Source organism: Panthera uncia, chromosome C2 (assembly GCF_023721935.1).
Source record: "Panthera uncia isolate 11264 chromosome C2, Puncia_PCG_1.0, whole genome shotgun sequence".
NCBI classification, from domain to species: domain Eukaryota; kingdom Metazoa; phylum Chordata; class Mammalia; order Carnivora; family Felidae; genus Panthera; species Panthera uncia.
Window position 1 is genome coordinate 30,247,773 of NC_064810.1, and position 20,255 is coordinate 30,268,027.

At 36.1% G+C, this 20,255-nt stretch overlaps 1 protein-coding gene across 1 annotated transcript in view; it reads left to right on the forward strand.

Moving 5' to 3' along the window:
- ROBO2 (roundabout guidance receptor 2) overlaps positions 1-20,255 on the forward strand; it is a 609,164-nt gene that overhangs the window by 560,438 nt on the left and 28,471 nt on the right. The window contains exons 23-25 of the mRNA XM_049627999.1: positions 1,580-1,736; positions 13,309-13,569; positions 18,220-18,425. Of these exons, the coding sequence (XP_049483956.1) occupies positions 1,580-1,736; positions 13,309-13,569; positions 18,220-18,425 (624 nt within the window). The remainder of the gene's footprint in view (positions 1-1,579; positions 1,737-13,308; positions 13,570-18,219; positions 18,426-20,255) is intronic.

A 20,255-nucleotide genomic window follows, 5' to 3' on the forward strand; every position in this document is an offset into this window, starting at 1 on the left:
AAGTGGCATTTATTGAGCTTTCTGTACAATCTGAGCCCTTTACATGCTTTGTCTCTTTCAACCCTCAAAATACCCCAAAGAAATAGGAAATTTGTATCTGTTTTACAGATATAAATCAAAGTGATATCTATTGAGTAATTTATACAAATACATGAGAAATGAGTCTTCAACCCCAGATTAAGCTGTTATACTCAAAACAGAAGATACCTGCTGTTCTTTCTCTTAAATACCTCTCCTTTTGCCCAGGACAGGAAGTGAAAGGAAGGAAGAAAGCATTCTGTCTGTAGGGATGAGCTTTTAAATCTGTGCTCATGACATAGGAAACAGACATCCTTCCATCATTGGCAACGGTGTCTCTGCCCAGCTTACCAGCTACATTACCTTCTGACACTCCAATAAGTCATTACTGAATGACATAATTTTCTGAGTTGGCTGATGCCATTAGCTGATCATCAACTAGCTGATGCCAGTTGCTGATGCAGATTAACAGTTGGTTGAAGAAAGGAGATGGAACTTCTGGTACTATGTCTGTCTATTGAGAGCCCTGCTGCAAGTATTTGATGCTCACAACTTTCAGGTCCAGAAAGATGAAGCCCAAGGGGTCAATACCATTATTTTTGGAAATATAACGATAGCCATAGTAGGAGTGAAGAAAGCTACTTGCATTCTATTGAACAACATCCTTTGTTATGCTGCTGCAGAAGTACTTATTCTTACAATCAACCATGACACATCTAGGAAGAAATTTGATTTACTTCAATTTTGGAAGAGTGAAAACTATGACACTATACAGATGATGAATTTGATTTTTATATTTCATTAAGCTCCAGTAATTCCAGATTTGGTTCACACGCTGCCAAGTCATTTTTTGCTCGTGTTTTGTGCATGAACTAATTTGTATTAACAATAGTAGTAAAACTGATCACTGCATTTTCATTAATTTTTCCCCTCTTTTTGGAATTTTAGAAAATGCTGTGCTTAAAACATCTGGGAACTACTCTCACTATAAGCAAAAATAAGTACGCCATTCGTTAGTTTAAAATTCTATAAAACTTCTCATTGTGAAAGATTTATAAGTACCCAGATTATATTTGATTGATTTTTATCAGTCACTTTTGAGAGAAAACTGTACTCTCTTGGATTAATTAGAGTAAATTCTAATGGAAAAGTTTAGCCTGTATCCTTAGACACTGCATTTTCCACTGAGAGAGATTATGCAAAAGAGCATTATGAACGCACTAAAATCTGACATTTGGAAGAATTTGTTATGGCCCGTTATTTTGTCTAACAATGAAAACATAGAGGCAGCAGACATGAATAAATCAATAAGTGTGCTTTTGCTACAGGACCCATGTTTTTGGTTTATTCAGCACTGTAGTTCATGCATTGGGAAAGACACAATATAATGTTGAGTGATTTATAAAAACATTTTCTGATTAGATCAATTCATTGTTTATGGTGTTTAACAAATGTAATATACTCATTGTGGTGTTTCAAAAACATAAATCCATCTTCCCACCCAATGACTGTGTTTCTTCTGATATTTGGTATATCTGAATAGAGGCATTATTACTTGCAGGTGGGAAAGGTGGAAAAAAGAAGAAAACTAAAAACTCTTCTAAACCTCAGAAAAACAATGGATCGACCTGGGCCAATGTTCCTCTACCTCCTCCCCCGGTCCAGCCCCTTCCTGGAACAGAGCTGGAACACTACGCAGTGGAACAGCAAGAAAATGGGTAAAATTGTCTTCTATACCAACAGAATGCCCAGGGCATCCCTCTTCTCTGTATTGTGTTTTCTTTGTCTTTATCTAGGATTCTCTTACTTTTTTCCCTGCCCCCTTCCCACCCTGTTCATCGTCCTCCCCACAACCCCACTTCTGTTGTTTGCACCATCTCTGTATTTTAGCTGATAAATACAACACAGCACATATTGAGAACCTAGAATCCTTGGCTGTCAAGTGCCTTAGATTGTCTGCAATCATGATAATGCAGCCTCCATTTATAATATTGCTTGTTAGTTTGAAAGCAAATGTCCACAGCTCTGTGAACTAAAGAGCCACTCCTGAGCAGGGTTGAAAAGGGAATTAAAATAACCTGCTTCATCATCTCTCACAGCTTTCTAATGACTCGTCTGGCCATAGCAGAGCACCTACTGTTGAGCTCCATCACATGGTGTAATTGTAGAGAATTTAATCATCGGCTTTGATGGGAATTTAAGGGCTGGAACATGAAAGAGGTTCAAGCCACTGCACATTCTGTAACAAAACCTCTCTTAAGTTAGAAAATTTCCTTCAAGGGCCTTTAAATGTGACCAGTTTCCTTATTCTTTCCCAAATATGTCTCAAGAGTTAGTTCGCCTCTGTTAAGTGTTAATTGAGTTTAAAGCAGAAAGACATTGATACTTTTTATTCTCTAATAAAAGAGCAAGTGAGGAGAAATATACTCAGTCTTTTTTTTTCTATTTTAATAATTCTAACTGCTCCGTCTTCCTCACAATTCCCAGGTCATTACTGCTTTTGACTGAAACTGAAAAATGCAGAATAAGGCAGCTTTTCTTTTTCCAAGTTTTTTTTTTTAATTTAAACATATTTAGATATTAAGACACCTCAGTTTATTTGAATAATGTTTTATTCCCTGTCTTGTTTTTTGTAAAGATCACAGCACAATTTTTTTTTGCTTCATTTCCGTTTCTTTTTATTTTTTAAAAGTTTATTTATTTTAAGAGAGTGCGTGTGCTCACATGCATGAAAGAGAGAGAAAGAGAGAGCAGGGGCGGGGCAGACAGTGAGGGAGAGAATCCCAAGAAGGCTCCATGCTTGTCAGCACAGAATCCCAAACAGGGCTCAATCCCACAAACCATGAGATCATGACCTGAGCTGAAATCAAGGGTCGGACACTCACCTGAATAAGCCACTCAGGTGCCCCTTCATATGCCTTTGAAACAGATGCTCTAGTTTCACAATTCCTAGTCTTCTCATACACTTCCTCCAGAAAGAGAGAGAATCTTTAGCAGAACTTGAGGTGGGGCTCGATCTAATGAATCATGAGATCAAGAGTTGAAATCAAGCTCAAATCAAGAGTTGGATGCTAAACTGATTGAGACACCTTAGATGCCCTCCTTTTCTTTCTTTCTTTCTTTTTTAATCTTTTTTTTTAAGTTTATGTATTCATTTTGAGAGAGCTAGAGAAAGAGCACACAAGTGGGGGGTGAACTAGAGAGAGAGAGAGAGAGAGAGAGAGAGAGAGAGAGAATCCCAAGCAGGCTCTGTGCTGTCTGCACAGAGACTGATGTGGGGCTTGAACTCAGGAACCATAAGATCATGACCTGAGCAAAAATCCAGAGTCAGACACGTAACTGACTAAGCCACCCAGGTGCCCTGTCCTTTTCTTTTTAAATAAGTGCTATCTTAGATAACTCCAGATTGCTATCTTAGATATCTCCAAATTAATTTTCTTAATTGGAACATTCTATGTCACAGCATTTGCTTCCTTCAAAATACCTCATTTACCTTTTCTTGATTGCATAATACATATATACTACATATATATAAATATATATACATTATACACAGAGATGTAGGTAGATATGCATGTACACACACACACACACACACACACACACACTTATGTATTCATATACATACTTCTCTATATTTTATTCTCTACATCTTTCTCTTCCTCAAAAAGGGCTTTACTTGCTTCTGTAGGATTATAATTCCCATTTATATACATATCATTATTATTTTATATTTTTAAAAAGTTCACATTCGAAATAGGAAATAAATTTTCTCTGACTTTTTAAAAAATTAAATTTTGCACACGATCTTATGCAATACATATCAATAATGTAAATGTACCCAGGTCACAGGAGCCTGTCAAAGAAAAAAAAAAAAAAAGATGTACTTTCCACAAGAGGAGATTATCCAGGACTCAGGAATCTTCATTTTAAAGGCTATATTCAGGAAATGGGAAAATAGAATTTGTGAATTGGGAAGAGTAAATAGTACTGACAAACATGCATAAACATAAAATTTTGAACTCAGATCACATGAATATTGTAGATAATTTGAAATCTTTTTTTTTTTTCTTTTCCCACTAAGTCCACTTAAAAATAGGCTATGATAGCTATTACCCATTGAAATAAAACTATTTGTTCCAAATAAATGCTAAATGTCTCACTTGATTTTACTGCCCAGCAGTAGAATTAGAAATATTCATTTGATGAATGAATTATTACATATTGCCGAAGACTTTTATTTTTTGATATAAATTATTTTCTGAACATCAAGCTATAAAATATATAGGCATTCCTACCCAAATTATTTTAATATTTAGTCAGGATGTATGATATTATAAAATCTTTTTTTTTGTAAAAATTCTTAAAAAATTTTTTTTAAATGTTTATATATTTTTGAGAGCGCGCGAGAGAAATAGTGCAAGCAGGGAAGGGGCAGAGAGAGAGGGAGACACAGAATCCGAGGCAGGCTCCAGCCTCCGAACTGTCAGCACAGGTCCCGACGCGGGGCTCAAACTCTCGAACGTGAGGTCGTGACCTGAGCCGAAGTCGGACACTTAACCGACTAAGCCACCCAGGCATCCCATTTTTGTAAAAGATTTATAAAAATCCACTGGATACTTTAAATAGGTAAAGAAATATATATTTTGATTATATCTACTCAAAAGTCTTTGTAGCTTATAGTTTGGTTTTCAAGAACCTTTGAGTTATTTGTGTTAAGTACCTAGTATTTCCTAAAATAAAAATTATCACTCTTAACAAAAATAATAAAGTCTAATCTGTCAGTAAACTGACAGCAGAATTCAATTTTCTTATTCCCTGGACTTAATTTTTCAAAGGTTAATATTTCAAAGTTCTTCTTTCAATTGTTGGTGATGACAACACATTTAAAATCAATATGACAAGAGTAAATTAAAATTAGTAGATTAGTGATGACTTTGCCCATTTCTTGATATACTATTTATACTTTTTTGTTTTCTAATATTGAAAAGGAAAGATTTTTAAAGACTTCCTAGATTATTTTATAATCTGCTATTCGTGATATTAACATTGAACATTTTATAGTGAGTTCTTCTATAGAATTTTTTATGGCTTATTTTGAAATTCATATAGGTTTAAGAGTTTTTATTTTCTTAGGTGTTTTTATTTATTTTGAGAGAGAGAGACAGAGAGAGAACCAGTGGTGGAAGGGCAAAGAGAGAGAAAGAATCCCAAGCCGGCTTTGTGCTATCAGCACAGAAACTGATGTGGGGCATGATTGCACCAACTGTAAGATCATGAGCTGAGTTGAGATCAAAGTCAGATGCTTAACCGATTAAGCCATCCAGGTGCCCCAAGGTTTTCTTGAAACACAAACAGCAAAAAGTGTAGGTGTCACCTCTTGGTTTTTAATAATTTTTATTTTAACAATCAAGAATTCTTGGGGCGCCTGGGTGGCTCAGTCGGTTAAGCGTCCGACTTCGGCTTGGGTCATGATCTCACGGTCCGTGGGTTCGAGCCCCGCGTCGGGCTCTGTGCTGACAGCTCGGAGCCTGGAGCCTGTTTTGGATTCTGTGTCTCCCTCTTTCTCTGCCCCTCCCCTGTTCATGCTCTGTCTCTGTCTCAAAAATAAATAAATGTTAAAAAATTAAAAAAAAAAGAATTCTGCAACTCTACTTCTTATGGAGATACATAGTTTTTATTTTTGTTGTTTTTAATATATCATAATTGAGAACTTATTCAGCACACATTTTTTTTTCAAGTACATAACAAGTGCTAAGCCCAGTGTCAGGAAGAAACGCAACAGAAATGAAAGAAACAAACACACAGTTATTCAGGAAGATCTCATCTCTGATCTAGGGAGTCACAGGAGTGGTAGGTAGATAACAGAAAACACACACACACACACACACACACACACGCACTATTTTGCATGATAAGCCCTAGATGAGCAATGTATACAAAATAATAATTTGCATTCAGGAAAGGATAACCAAGTATACCAGATAAAGTTGGAGCCATCTGATAGTTCAGTGTTGAGGTGAATCTTGAATCATTTATTCACAAATAATTGTACCCAGAGTTAGGTGGTTGCTGGATGCCAGCTCTGAGCTTTCTGAAGCAAAAGGAGCAAAGATAACGAGAAGTGGTCCCTAACCTAAAGTAGCCTAGATTCCAGAATAAACTGTTAACAAACGATTACAACTAAATGTTATTAATGTCACCATTTGCTGTGCAGATGGAGAGAATTTTCTGTAGCCAAAGGGGAAAGAATAGAAATAAAAGATGAGGGGCGCCTGGGTGGCGCAGTCGGTTAAGCGTCCGACTTCAGCCAGGTCACGATCTCGCGGTCTGTGAGTTCGAGCCCCGCGTCAGGCTCTGGGCTGATGGCTCGGAGCCTGGAGCCTGTTTCCGATTCTGTGTCTCCCTCTCTCTCTCTGCCCCTCCCCCGTTCATGCTCTGTCTCTCTCTGTCCCAAAAATAAATTAAAAAAAATAAATAAATAAAAAAAATAAAAGATGAGAATGAAAATGAATAGCCCCATTAGTTTTCCTTCAGTACTTCCCACTCTTCCTTCAAAACCCCATCCTACTCTAGTTAAGGTTACTTGCCTTTCCTTAATTTTCTTATTCCTTAAGCTTCCTCCTCTATTGTAGTCAGTACTACATCACATTGCGTTCTAATTGCTTGTGTGTATCCTTCAGCAACTGGTATGAGATTTGTTGAGTTTGAAATATTCATAGTAGGAGATAATCTGAAGAGGTGTCCTAAGGCCAATTGTGGAGAGTTGTATGTCATATAGGGAGTCTGATAACAAAACTGGTAAATGTTCTGTCATCGATATACCCCTCTCGGCTTGATAAAAATGTATCACGATATATTCACCCTTAGCTATAAATATAATGTATTTTTAACGCATTCATATGATGCCAGGAAGAATTCAGTAAGGATTCAACAGAAATCTGATGCTTTTCTTTGTAGCTACAATTAGAGATTGGCAAGCTTTTGCGGGTGTTGAACTGTATTGTATTTTTATTAGTAATTCGGTATTTGTATCTGGCCTTTAACTAGTTAGTTCACATGCAACATTGATTTGTTGTCATCTTTCTCATTATTTCCCAGGCAAGACAGATAATTTGATGCCTCTTACTTCAGTGACAATAAATAAGTAAAAAACCAAACATACAAACAAAAAACAAAACAAAACAAAACAAATCTTTTCTAGGAATGGTTGGCCCAAAAGACCATTAGTTTGGCATCAGGAGCATTTTCACAATCTTCTTTACGCTACTGCTAGGAAAAGTTGAAATTCCATCACTCAAATAAGATATATATCTATAAATGTGAAGAGAATACTAAAAACAAAGCTACACTTTTGATAACCTTTATAGAATCACTTGTTACTTCCTTGCCCTTCAGAAATGGCCTGACACCTAGCATTTGTTGCTCTGGAATGGATTAAGATATGGATACCTCAGAGATGGTGAAAAGCCCTCCCTGCTGCATCATGTGCTCTGTGTCCCAAATTTCTTTCATCTCTTCTGCCACATCCTTCTCCCAGTCTTTGTTTTATCCTCATCTCTCTATTTTTGTCTTCTTGCTCAAACCTCTGAGATGAATCCCATATTCAGTTTTGCCTATGTTTTGCATTGGTGGCGTTTGCTCTCACCCGTTCTAGATTACCTTTGTAGAAAAGACTGAAAGTGATGATAAGCACCCATTCTATTTAAGAAGAGCTACTGGAAAATATTTTAGTCATTTAATACATTATGCAATGTGTTTGTATAATTTTTGGTTAGGCTCTCTTTTGCCTGATGGTATTTGAATAACAAAAAAATGAGTTGAGTGCAACTAATTACAATTTTTTTCTATGTAAACTTAACATATGATACATATAACATTATTTCTTGTTTCTCTTATGCTGTCTACATATTTTCATTCCTCATGTATGTTCTCTTTATTTTTTTTTAATATATGAAATTTATTGTCAAATTGGTTTCCATACAACACCCAGTGCTCATCCCAAAAGGTGCCGTCCTCAATACCCATCACCCACCCTCCCCTCCCTCCCACCCCCCATCAACCCTCAGTTTGTTCTCAGTTTTTAACAGTCTCTTATGCTTTGGCTCTCTCCCACTCTAACCTCTTTTTTTTTTTTCCTTCCCCTCCCCCATGGGTTTCTGTTAAGTTTCTCAGGATCCACATAAGAGTGAAACCATATGGTATCTGTCTTTCTCTGTATGGCTTATTTCACTTAGCATCACACTTTCCAATTCCATCCACGTTGCTACAAAAGGCCATATTTCATTTTTTCTCATTGCCACGTAGTATTCCATTGTGTATATAAACCACAATTTCTTTATCCATTCATCAGTTGATGGACATTTAGGCTCTTTCCATAATTTGGCTATTGTTGAGAGTGCTGCTATAAACATTGGGGTACAAGTGCCCCTATGTATGTTCTCTTTAGATTATTAGCAGCAAGGATAGTTTACTACTTATGAAGTAGGGTAATTTTAGAGAATAATTAAAGATTGAATATATAAACATGCTCTTTATTTATTCAAATGTAGGAAATCCCTTGCAATAAGCCAACGTAAACAAAGGAAATACATGCTCTAACTTACGGAACAAAAAAAAATGTGATATTTTATGGAATAAATTTTTTTTAATGTTTATTTATTTTTGAGAGAGAGAGAGAGACAGAGACAGAGCATGAACAGGGGAGGGGCAGAGAGAGAGGGAGACACAGAATCTGAAGCAGGCTCCAGGCTCTGAGCTGTCAGCACAGAGCCCATCTCGGAGCTTGAACTCACAGACTGTGAGATCATGACCTGAGCTGAAGTGTAACTCAACCGACTGAGCCACCCAGGCACCCCTGGAGTAAATTTAATTATAACTATGGATGAAGTATAATAGCACTCACATTTCATACTTGAAAATGGGCAGGTGTTTCATTTTTGTCCTTTTTTTTTTTAGGATTCTTATATATATTTTTGTTTGACTTTATAATATACCATTTAAAGTCAAAAATTAAGTTAATAAAAGAAACCTAAACATCCTGTTTTTTTAATTTCAATATAATTAACATATAATGTAATTTTAGTTTCAGATGTACAATATACTGACTCAACAATTCCTTTCAACACCTAGTGCTCATCACAAGTGCACGCCTTAATCTATATCACCTATTTCACCCATATCCCCATGCACCTCCCCTCTGGTAACCATCAGTTTGTTCTCTACAACTAAGAGTGTTTCTTGATTCGTCTCTTTCTCTCCTGTTTTTCTTCCCTTTGCTCATTTGTTTTGTTTCTTGAATTCCACATATGAGTGAAATCATATGGCATTTATCTTTCTCTGACTGACTTACTTCATTATACTTGCATTATACTCTGTACCTCTATCCATGTCATTGAACATCATGAGTATTTTTATTAATGAATCAGTTTATGTGTTTTCATTTCAAATCAATAAATAGGCTTATCATCTACTATTTTTAAAGTATTATGGCAGGTGTGGCCAAACAGAAGTAATTCAATGCCATAATATTAATATAGCATAAATCCACTTGAGGAAAAGACACTATCAACATGTGCAAGGTTAAATTCTAAAATAAATTAGACAATAGTTAAATAAACCAATGTTGGAAATGGCATAACATTGTGCATAATCAATTTCCAAGTAAATGTGCAAAAATGTCAGTTCAAGTTCAGAAGAGTAATATATCAGTGCTAGTTGGCCTTATCAGGGCAATCTTTATAAAAATATGGGATATAGCCTGTGGCTTGAAGGATCCATAAGATTAAGGTAGATGAAATTGGAGGAGTTCAGCTTATTCAAAATAAGTTGAATTCTTTAAACTAATAGACCAGAATGGAAAAGTATATTTAAAAAAATAATAATAAGGAGGAGGAGGAGAAAGAGCGGTAGAAGGAATAGGAGAAGAAGGAAACCAATTTATTTTGAGTAGGAGATTCTCGTTGAGAAACTGGAAAACCCATCTAAAAAGATTGAGGCTTAGACGTATATAATGGACAGAATAGAATAAACAGAAATGAATATTTTATTCAAACAATTCTCATGATTTCATAGACCAATTTGTAAGTGGCGTGAGGGATTGATTAGTGGATGGGAAAAACCGGAAGCACTGAATCCAGCTGGGGCCTTGGGTTGCAAACTTTGTACACAAAAGAACCTTTTTTTTTTTAATGAAATCTAACTCTGATCTCCAACATATAAAACAGATCAAAATGGCATCGTTTTGGAGCAATGTATTTTTTTCAAGTCAGAGAAGTACTTACCTAGTCAATAGATGAGAATACAAATTTAACCAATGGAATTTCCTAATACAAAACAAAAATTGTTGTCTGTAACACATTTAAGTGTGCCTGTTTATACTACAATATAAACAATATTTTGAAGGGATATTCCTGTTAGAGTGTAACAGGGCGTCCAAACAAGGTCTTCAGTTTACAACTCACTGAGGTAGATTATTGAGATAGCCTCAACAAAAGAGGTAAATTGGCAGCTAAAGCTGATATTATTCCCGGTAAAAAAACCTCTCAGGATAACTATCCATCACCTACAGTCCTTCTCAGGACTGATGAGGCCCTGCATGATCTGGCACATCCTCACCTCTCCTGCCGCATCTCTGGGCAACTCCCTTTATTTTCCAGCTCTTACCAGTTAGGGAACTATGTGAGTTCTTCAAATATTGTTATCTTTTCTCTTTCTCTGGGCCACCAAATGTGTTACTTAGAATATCCCCTTTTCCTGTGGTCTGCATAGCCTTGTCCTACCCCAAAACTAGTTTCACTCTTCCTCCTCCCTGTTTCTATAGTACTTGGCATTGTTGATTATTTGCTTAGTATCAGTCTGCCCCACCGGATTGCATGCTCTGTAAGTAGATGCAGTTACCTAGCACATGGTTATCAAGTACATGGATTATCGATTCAAGGATTTTTTAAATAGACTTTATTTGTCAGATCAGATTTAGGTTAACTACAAAACTGAGCAAAAAGTACAGAGATTTCCCCTATGCCCCCTACCCCCAGAGATGCATAACCTCAGTCACTATCCATGTTTCCCTCTAAAGTGATACACTGTTAAATTGATGAACCTACATTGATATACCAGTATCACCCAATGTCCATGGTTTGCATTAGGATTCATTCTTAGAGTTGTATATTCTGTGTGCTTGGACAAATGTACACTGAGATGCATCTACCGTTATCATATCATAGAGAGCAGTTTCATTGTCATAAAAATCCTTCATTCTCCGCCTATTCATCCCTCCCTTCCCTTAACTTCTGGCAACCTGTGATCTTTTCACCGTCTCCATAGTCTCGCCCTTTTCCAAAATGTCATATACTTGGAATTATACAGTACATAGCCTTTTCTGATTGGCTTCCTTCACTTAGTAATGTGTATATAATTTTCCATTAATTCTTTTCATGGCTTGATAGTTCATGTCTTTTTGACACTGAATAATATTCCATTATTTGGAAATTTTTCAAATTTTGCCTATGGATAAATTTTGTCACAGTTTATCCATTCACCTACTGAAGGAGATTTTGATTGCTTCTAAGTTTTGGCAATTATGAATAAAGCTGCTAGAAACATCCATGTGTAGTTTTTTTTTAATAAATTCAGCTTTAAAAGGTACATGAAGACACTTGAGTAAAAATATTCGAGCATCATCTAGACATTTACAAGTCAGGATTTGTTAGGGAGGTCAAGACTACATATATACACTTGTAATACTCATCTATTTTTAGTTTCTTTAATGAAACTTCTATATGGTAGATACTGTATCAGGTGCTAGAAATGCAAAGTTGAAAATGATGGAGCTCTAAGTTTAAAGAGCTCGTAGAATAGTAGGAGAAAATAGACATGAAACAAGTAATCCCAATATAATATGGGGAGTACCACAATGTAAGTATTTTGGAGTTGCAATCAATTACATATGGCAGAGGCAGAGAATACCTCAAAAAAGTGACAACATTTGAAATGAACCCAAAGGAAGAACTGGAACTCACAGGCAGATGATTTGAGAATAGTCATATACAGGCCCAGAGTTTAGAAAAAAATATACAGTAGGCTGATGTTGGGGAAATACGTAGAAAGATAGGTTGATCAGATGGGAAAGGGTTTTGTTTTTTTTTTTAGTCCCTGCTATTGAATTTGAACTTTTTTTTATAATAGTGATAATCACTGAATAATTCAAAGCCTAGGTGTAATGTGAATGAAGATTTTAGAAATATAATCCCATTGTCTGCATGGAAGATAGGATAGAAGAGACAGAGATGAAATCCCAGGAGACTAGGAAAGCAAGTTAATGAGCTAGTTCACATCAGAAGGATTCTGATCTGTGATTATGAAAGTAGAGGTGAAGTATTGGAGAAAGATTCAGTAGAAGTGGAATTTATAGGACATTCAATAATATCACATTCACTACATATTTTATTCAATGATATTATTTATCCCATTCTTAAGTCTCCTTTTTAAAGCATACTGGGATCTTTCTGATTTATGAAAATGATAGTATATGGAGAAGGTACAAATAGAAATGCCACTGATGTTGTGTCACAATGAAAACTGTTTGGGCTAATTTTCTATATTCCCTTACCAGAGTCCCTAAGAAAAATACTCTCTTTAGAAGTTGTTATTTTTCTTTTTAATATGTATTTTTGCAGGCTAGCTTTTGAACGTCTGTTTTATAGATACAGGCAAGCATGAGTTTTTACTGAGGAAGTTAGAGAATCAGGAGCATCAAAGGGCCATTGAATCCATTTCGTAGCACAAAGTCTTAAAGACTGACATGTCATATGGAGTGAAAGGTTAGCATAGATCTAGAATAAAAGTAAAATTCTCAGACACTTCTTTGATGATCAATGTTGGCATACACAGGGATGAACAGGAGAAGAAAGTAGTTAAATCTACAAGCACTAAGGCACTAAATTAATTCATTAATTGTCTGTAATTAGCAATTTGGCTTTTCCACATGAGTAAGTTTGTTAGGAAGTTATTGCCTTTTGTAACTGTGGGGTAACAATTAGCTAATAAGATCTTGTAAGAATAGATTGAGATATTGAGATAGCAGTAGTAATTGGAAGTAGAAATTAAGATAACAGCCAGGTGATTTACCATGGTCCCACCAACAAACTGAAATCAGGACAAAATAAACCGAGAGAACGTTTTAGGTGCTGTTGTTCCCATGGTGGTTGTTATTTATTGCCAGTATGATTGTGTGTATGTGTATATGGATGTATGTGTTGATAGAGTTTATATTTTCTCACTTGATTTCAGTTATGACAGCGATAGCTGGTGTCCGCCATTACCCGTGCAAACATACTTACACCAGGGTATGGAAGATGAACTGGAAGAAGATGATGATCGTGTCCCGACACCTCCAGTCCGAGGCGTGGCTTCTTCGCCTGCTATTTCCTTTGGACAGCAGTCCACTGCAACCCTCACTCCATCCCCACGGGAAGAGATGCAGCCCATGCTGCAGGCTCACCTGGACGAGCTGACCAGAGCCTATCAGTTTGATATAGCAAAGCAAACATGGTATGTATTCTTGTTAGGTCAGGAGACCCATGCCTTCAGCACAGGGACAGAGGAGGTGTTCTTTTGCAAGAAATTCATAAGGAGTTCTCATATAACTATACAGCTGAGGTTAGAAATTCTTCTTTGCATTTCCTCTATCATCTGCGTAAAGAAATTGACCAAGAAAATGTTAAATAACTGGATCAAAGTCATATAACTGGTTAAGGAGTGACCCGGAGCAAGAATTCAGATCTGCTGAATTGCATGCTAAAGTGCTTTTGGCTACACCAGAATCTTTTCTGATTTACAGTTTAGCTTCGATTAGCTTATCCTTGAACTCACTTCCAGTGCTACAATATAAGGCTCCTTTTGGATTGTTCAAAGTGCCTGTGATTAATTCTGTATGTGGTCATGAATATGTAAATGTAAGCTTCTACAAATCACATATGGTCAGTTATTCAAAGATCCTTGGGCTGAATAAAATGAGACAGGAAGAAAAAACAGCAATATTAGTAACAGTAAGTGCATTAAAAAATAAAACCTAGAATAACCAAATTCCTTTTTTCTAATCAACCCATAACCTTTCCTTAGGTATTGATGGCAATCTACTTAGATATCCTGTGCAAGCATGGAAAAAATACGAGTGGGACCGGCTCTCACAATTTTGTACAATCGTTTTTTTTTTGTTTGTTCTGTTTTGTTTTTTATGTGCGCTCTCTTCTCTCAAATAGTGACATATAAGTCTGACTCTTGAAAATGAAATCTCAGTGACATACCTCTGATTATCTTCTGTTGATTTCCACGATGTACTTGAAGTTAATTTTTTATGAAATAGTATTTGCTTTTTTTGACAGTCTTAGTTACTGGGATAGTTGATAATGAGATATATCTCATTCTCAGTGTTGAACTATTTATTTTAAAAATACAGCAAAATGTACAAAGAGATACTAAAACCAAGAGTATTATTTAAAGCTTCTTATGAGCATAGGATCTTTTCTTAGAACCAGAGGTTTTTAAACATTTTTTCTCAATCATCAGATATGTTTTCAAAGGTCAAAGCAAATCTGTTAAACAGTATTATTTTGCATCAGGCTGCTTCATAAAATACCACTATTTAAGTTGAAGCCGACTGCTTTAAGAGCCAGAGGATTTCCTTCAGTTTAATGTGGCCATGTACTTCAGTAATTTAAGACACAGATTATAGCTTAGGTGTTCCCAAATTCACCTGCATTTCACCTGGATAACCTTAAAATATATTGATATGTAGTCCCCACTCTCAGATATTCCAGATTGCCTGATCGGGGATTTGACTGAGGGCAGTTGAGGTTGGGACAAGTAGCACTGTCACTACTTACAAGCTATATGACACTGAGCAACTTAACATTTCTGTGCTTCAGTCTCCCATTTGTAAAATGATGATGATAATACCAATTAGCTCATATACAATGTAAGAGAATAGTCTCTAAGACCACTTGGTTTCAGTAATTCACTAGAAAGAACTATAGAACTCACTGAATGCCATTATACTGAAAGTTACGGTCTATTATATTGAAAAGATACAGATTAAAATCAGCCAAGAGAAGAGATGCACAGGACAGAGTCTGGGAAGGTTCCAAAGGTAGAGCTTCCAGTCGCCCTCTCCCAAAGGAGTTGTGGAAAGCATTACTTTCCCACCAACAACGTGTGACAATATGCATGGAGTATTACCAACCAGGGAAACTCACGTGAACCTTGAGCTTCATGGTCTTTCTTGCACCTTTGTCATAGACATTGTTAGCTATCTGCATGGCTGACCTCAGTCTCTAGCTCCTCCAGAAGGCAAACTGATACCATGTGACTAAAAGCCCCTACCATAAATCACATTATTGGACTCTCTGGAAAAGCCTAAGATTACCAGGTGAACAAGACACTTCTATCAGGTAGGATATTCTAGAACTTAGAGATTATCTCCCTGGAGCACATGACAAAAGCCTAGCTTTTCTTTGGGCAAGGTCAAATTCTTTATTACACATCATATTGTGTGAGAATTAAATGAGTTCTTCCTGGCTTAGTCAGTAGAGCATGTGACTCTTGATCTCGAGGTTATGAGTTCGAGCCCCACATTGGATGTTAGAGATTACTGAAAATAACATCTTTAAAAAAAAGAATTTAATGAGTTTCCTCATATACAAGACTAAGTACAGTATCTAGCTGTAATATAGCTGCTGTTCAGAAGAGCTTGGGTTTTCACTTAAATTGTTCACTGCTGTATTTCCACCCTTAGAAGAGCACTACCTTTAGTGAGTGTTGCACAGATATATGCTAAATGAGTGAACAAACTAGTTCTTCTTTACCTGCTCCAAGTACCCATAGGGAAAACCCTGTTTCTTTCTCTGAGTATGTTTCTGTTCAGTCCAACAATCCTCCAGAGTGTCATTGCTGACTCCCTGTGTAAAAGTTATGAACCTCTATGTACTCACACAGGATCTCACCCTTCAGGAATGGAATATGCTCCTCATCTGAGCTGTACATCAACATCACAGGAGAAATATTTAAGAAATAATAATTCCTAGGCTCCACCTCCAGGGACTCTGTATATATTGACCCATGTAGTGCATAGCACAGTGCTTGTCACTAGAAGATATTTGTAAATGTTTTGCACCCTCTTCCTATTTTAGTTTATCTCCTAATTCTGCTGAATTCAAGAAATATGGTTTTTTTTTTACATTAATGTATATTTGTTCCATTCAAGAGGTGTCAGCAATGATGTAAGACTAGAATGTCAGTTTATTTGGTACCTTCCAGGACCAAAGTGCACACCATTAGAGAAGGAATCATATATGTAAATATCACCTTGTATTCTCTTGCTCATGACTTGACTCAGTCCATTCTTGATTCACAAACAGAATTTGAGGCAACATTTACAGGATGTCATCATCAACACTCAAGATATTCTGCATTGGTAGTTAAGAAACTTTCTGATTTTTACATAAATGAGCTATAATGAATGTCAGATGATGACTTGGGACCTCATATTCCTGACCCATTAAGTTAAAGATGTGCACTTGATGATATTGAGGTGGCTTCTGGAACTAACATCTTAAGGGTTTTTTTCCATTGAAAAATTTATAATGTTGCTAACATTGGAGTTGGTTGCCAGTTCAAGAATGCATTTGGGAGAGGGATGTTAAATAAATTCTGGAAAAGTGAAATAATTGCCCCCAAAATGCAGGTATTAAAAATAACCTTGTATTTCTAATTCAAAATCTTTGGGTGAAAATGCATAACACTTATACATCTGCCTTAAATAGCCAACGTCTTTTAAATACTTTGTATTAAGGCAAAAAAAAAAAAAAAAAGATTTACTGTATTAAGATATGTGGTATATTCACTCCCTAATGACAGGAACAAATAACAACTAACAAGTAACAAATAAGAATGACATATATACATATGTCATATGTATGTCATATGTATACATGTCATTCTTTGTTATATATATATGTGATACATGTATATGTCATTTTTATTTGTTATATATATATGTTATATATATGCCATTTTTATTTGTTATACATATATATAATGACATTTTATAATTCAGAAGAAAATATTTTTTTCTTAGTGTTTATTTTTGAGAAACAGAGCACAAGCAGGGGAGGGGTAGAGAGAGAGAGAGGGAGACACAGAATCCGAAGCAAGCTCCAGACTCCAAGCTGTCAGCACAGAACCCAATGCGGGGCTCGAACTCACGAACCATGAGATCGTGTCCTGAGCTGAAGTCGGAAGCTTAACCAACTGAGCCACCCAGGTGCACCTAGAAGAAATTCTTAAGTAGTCACAAAGCGAATCAACTGAACCTAGGGTCCAACTCTACATATTGCTAACCATACCATTTGAAACAAGTCACTTAAGTTTGAACATCCCTTGGGTAGGTTCTAAGAGCTGAAAATATGAATTCTGTCTACTTCACAAGGCTGAGATTAAAGATACACATGCATTGCAAAGGGTATGTTTAGCACACCTGATATTCTAAACACAGAAAATGCTGAGATGAACCTTTTATGTATTTTAAGTGTTTTAGACTTCAGTAGGTAAAACAGAGGCACAAATAAGTAACCTGAACACAAAGTAGTCATTCCTACTTTAAACTGTGTTAAAGTGGAAACAACCAGTGGCCTGATTCATGGGGGAGCCTGCAGGAAGAAAGCCTTGTAGGTCAGGCAGTGTGCTCATGGTTGAGAGAAGGGTTATTGGATTTAACTCTTCATGTGACATCTTTTCTTCATATGGCCTCCACACAGGCTGAATGCAACTTCCACACTAAGCTGGAAACAAAATTATTATACTCTTATGGTACAAAAACAAAAACAACTTTAAATATTTGTGCAAACATTCCTATTCTCCTTTGATGATTTATTTACACAAAAATACTAGGTCTGTATATTTTTTCTCTGTATATTACCCCATGAATACCAATAGAAGAGTGTAATAGTTTATATGGTTATGGTTTTGACTAGTCATGTATACATAGCCCATTGTCTCTTCTGAGAAACCATCATAAGCTCCAAAATTAGTTAATAGAAAGCAAGAAGAAAAAATTAGTCGCTGTAACATGCTGTTTAATTGTAATTATAATTTTGTGGGTTGTTAATGAATTCCCTCTTTTTTTTCCTCCCATTTGAATTCTAGGCACATTCAAAGCAATAATCAACCTCCACAGCCCCCGGTTCCACCATTAGGTTACATGTCCGGAGCCTTGATTTCCGATTTGGAAACAGATGTTCCAGATGATGATGCTGATGATGAGGAAGAAGCTTTAGAAATCCCCAGGCCCCTGAGGGCACTAGAGCAGACACCCGGATCCAGTATGGACAATCTAGACAGCTCTGTGACAGGTAATGTAACTGATTTAATAGGAATAACTGACCTATTTATTACACTCAAATGCATCAAAAATCAAGCACTTTCTTATGTAAGATTTATTCCACTCCAGCTATTTCTATAACATTTTAAATATGTTAATATTAAACACAAAATTCAAAAAGGATTTGGAAATACTTTTGCTTTGCTGCAAAAATGATAAGAAAATTCATGAATTTTAAAAAGCCTTAAAGACATGAAAGAAAACTCAATTATATCCAGGGCTTTCAAGAAAAGTTCACTCTACTGGGGAACCAAGTCTATTACATAAAAAAAAAAAAAAAACCTTGACTTTTAGAAATGATATATTTTGTATATCAGGAGCAACATACAAAGTGAACGCAATCTCAAAACACTTTTTGATATTTCACTCTGTATAATCGTTCACTGATGAAAATAAGCAAGTCTTCAGAATGAGCCTCTCTAAGGTTGCACAAGGTATTGTGTGGAGAAAACGTATAGCGAGATAAGCCATACATTTACGCATTTCATATCGTTGGATTCAGTAATTGCTCCTCTCCCAAGTAATACAGTTATTTTTGCAGTTTAGTCCTCTGGCGTCCTCTGGCTTTGTTCACTAAGTGAAATGTTGCAGTTGCTACACTCCTAAGATGATCCCAGGACTGCAACCTATTTGAAAGGATTTAAGTTTATCCAATTTTGTTGAAAAAACTTGAATCCTAATATGTACACAATGAATCTGGGAAAATGTAAAAATGTAGTCTTTCTATTCCAGTAGATATCCATTCTTTGACACACATACATAAATGTCTCTTATGTGACTGTAAAGACGCAACTACCCCAAATGTAGATCTTGCTTTTGCAGGCATTGGGTCTTCTCAGAAAAATCACCCATGTCTCTATTTACCTTGATAATATCATCTTCATCCTAGGAGGCATGTACCGTGGTCCCATTTAATTCATGTGTATGCTCCCAGCTTGCAAAGGTTTGTCACTCTGACTTGAGCCAACACTGATGGAAACTTCTTTAGGACAGTGATGGAAAAGGATGAGGACCTATATGTTTCCTCTCTATGCCTTCCTGAATAATACAATGTGTGATGCAGGAGCCCACTTTTTTTGTTTTGCTTCTTACCTGGGGGCTGTCTGCTTGCCAGGCTAATTAAGATTTAAGAACTCCAGATATACTGCTGCGATTTGAAATCGAGATCCAACTGAAGGTGGCAAAGCAAAAGTTTGAGTCTTTGAATGCAGAGAGCTAACTTATTAGTGCACTATTATGTTAAGCCCTCTTGCCTGAATTTCCAACATAATCTCCTTCAGGGTAAAATTCTGCATATTTTTGCATATCTCACTAATGATACTGAACTCCTCTCCATTAGGAATGCAGTAAGAATTGCAATAATAGCACACAAAAAAGGGCAGCTATAGCCTATGTAGTCCTTTTATTAAATATTATAATGTCAAAGATGATAAATATATCTATAAATCAGAAGATTGCCATTTCGCACTTTTACATGCTCACCTGTTAGGCTGTCTAATGTGAACATGGTTAAAACCAATCTGCCTTTCTCCTTGTAGCTAGTATACTGTTCATTCCAAATGAAGCTTTTATTGCTAAGAAAACAGTCTGTTTTCCTACTTGAATTCACTGCTTAATTACTGCTGTATATAAAAACCTCAGGGTGTTTAGGTGTGTATTACATGATGAATTTGCCCTATGAATAATGCATCTTCTCAGTGAAAGAAGTTGTGGTTTACAGGAAGTAGCCAAAGGAAACTCTTTTTTTTCTTTTTTCCTTTTTTCTTTTCTTTTTTTTCTTCTCCTTTTTTTCTTCTCCTCT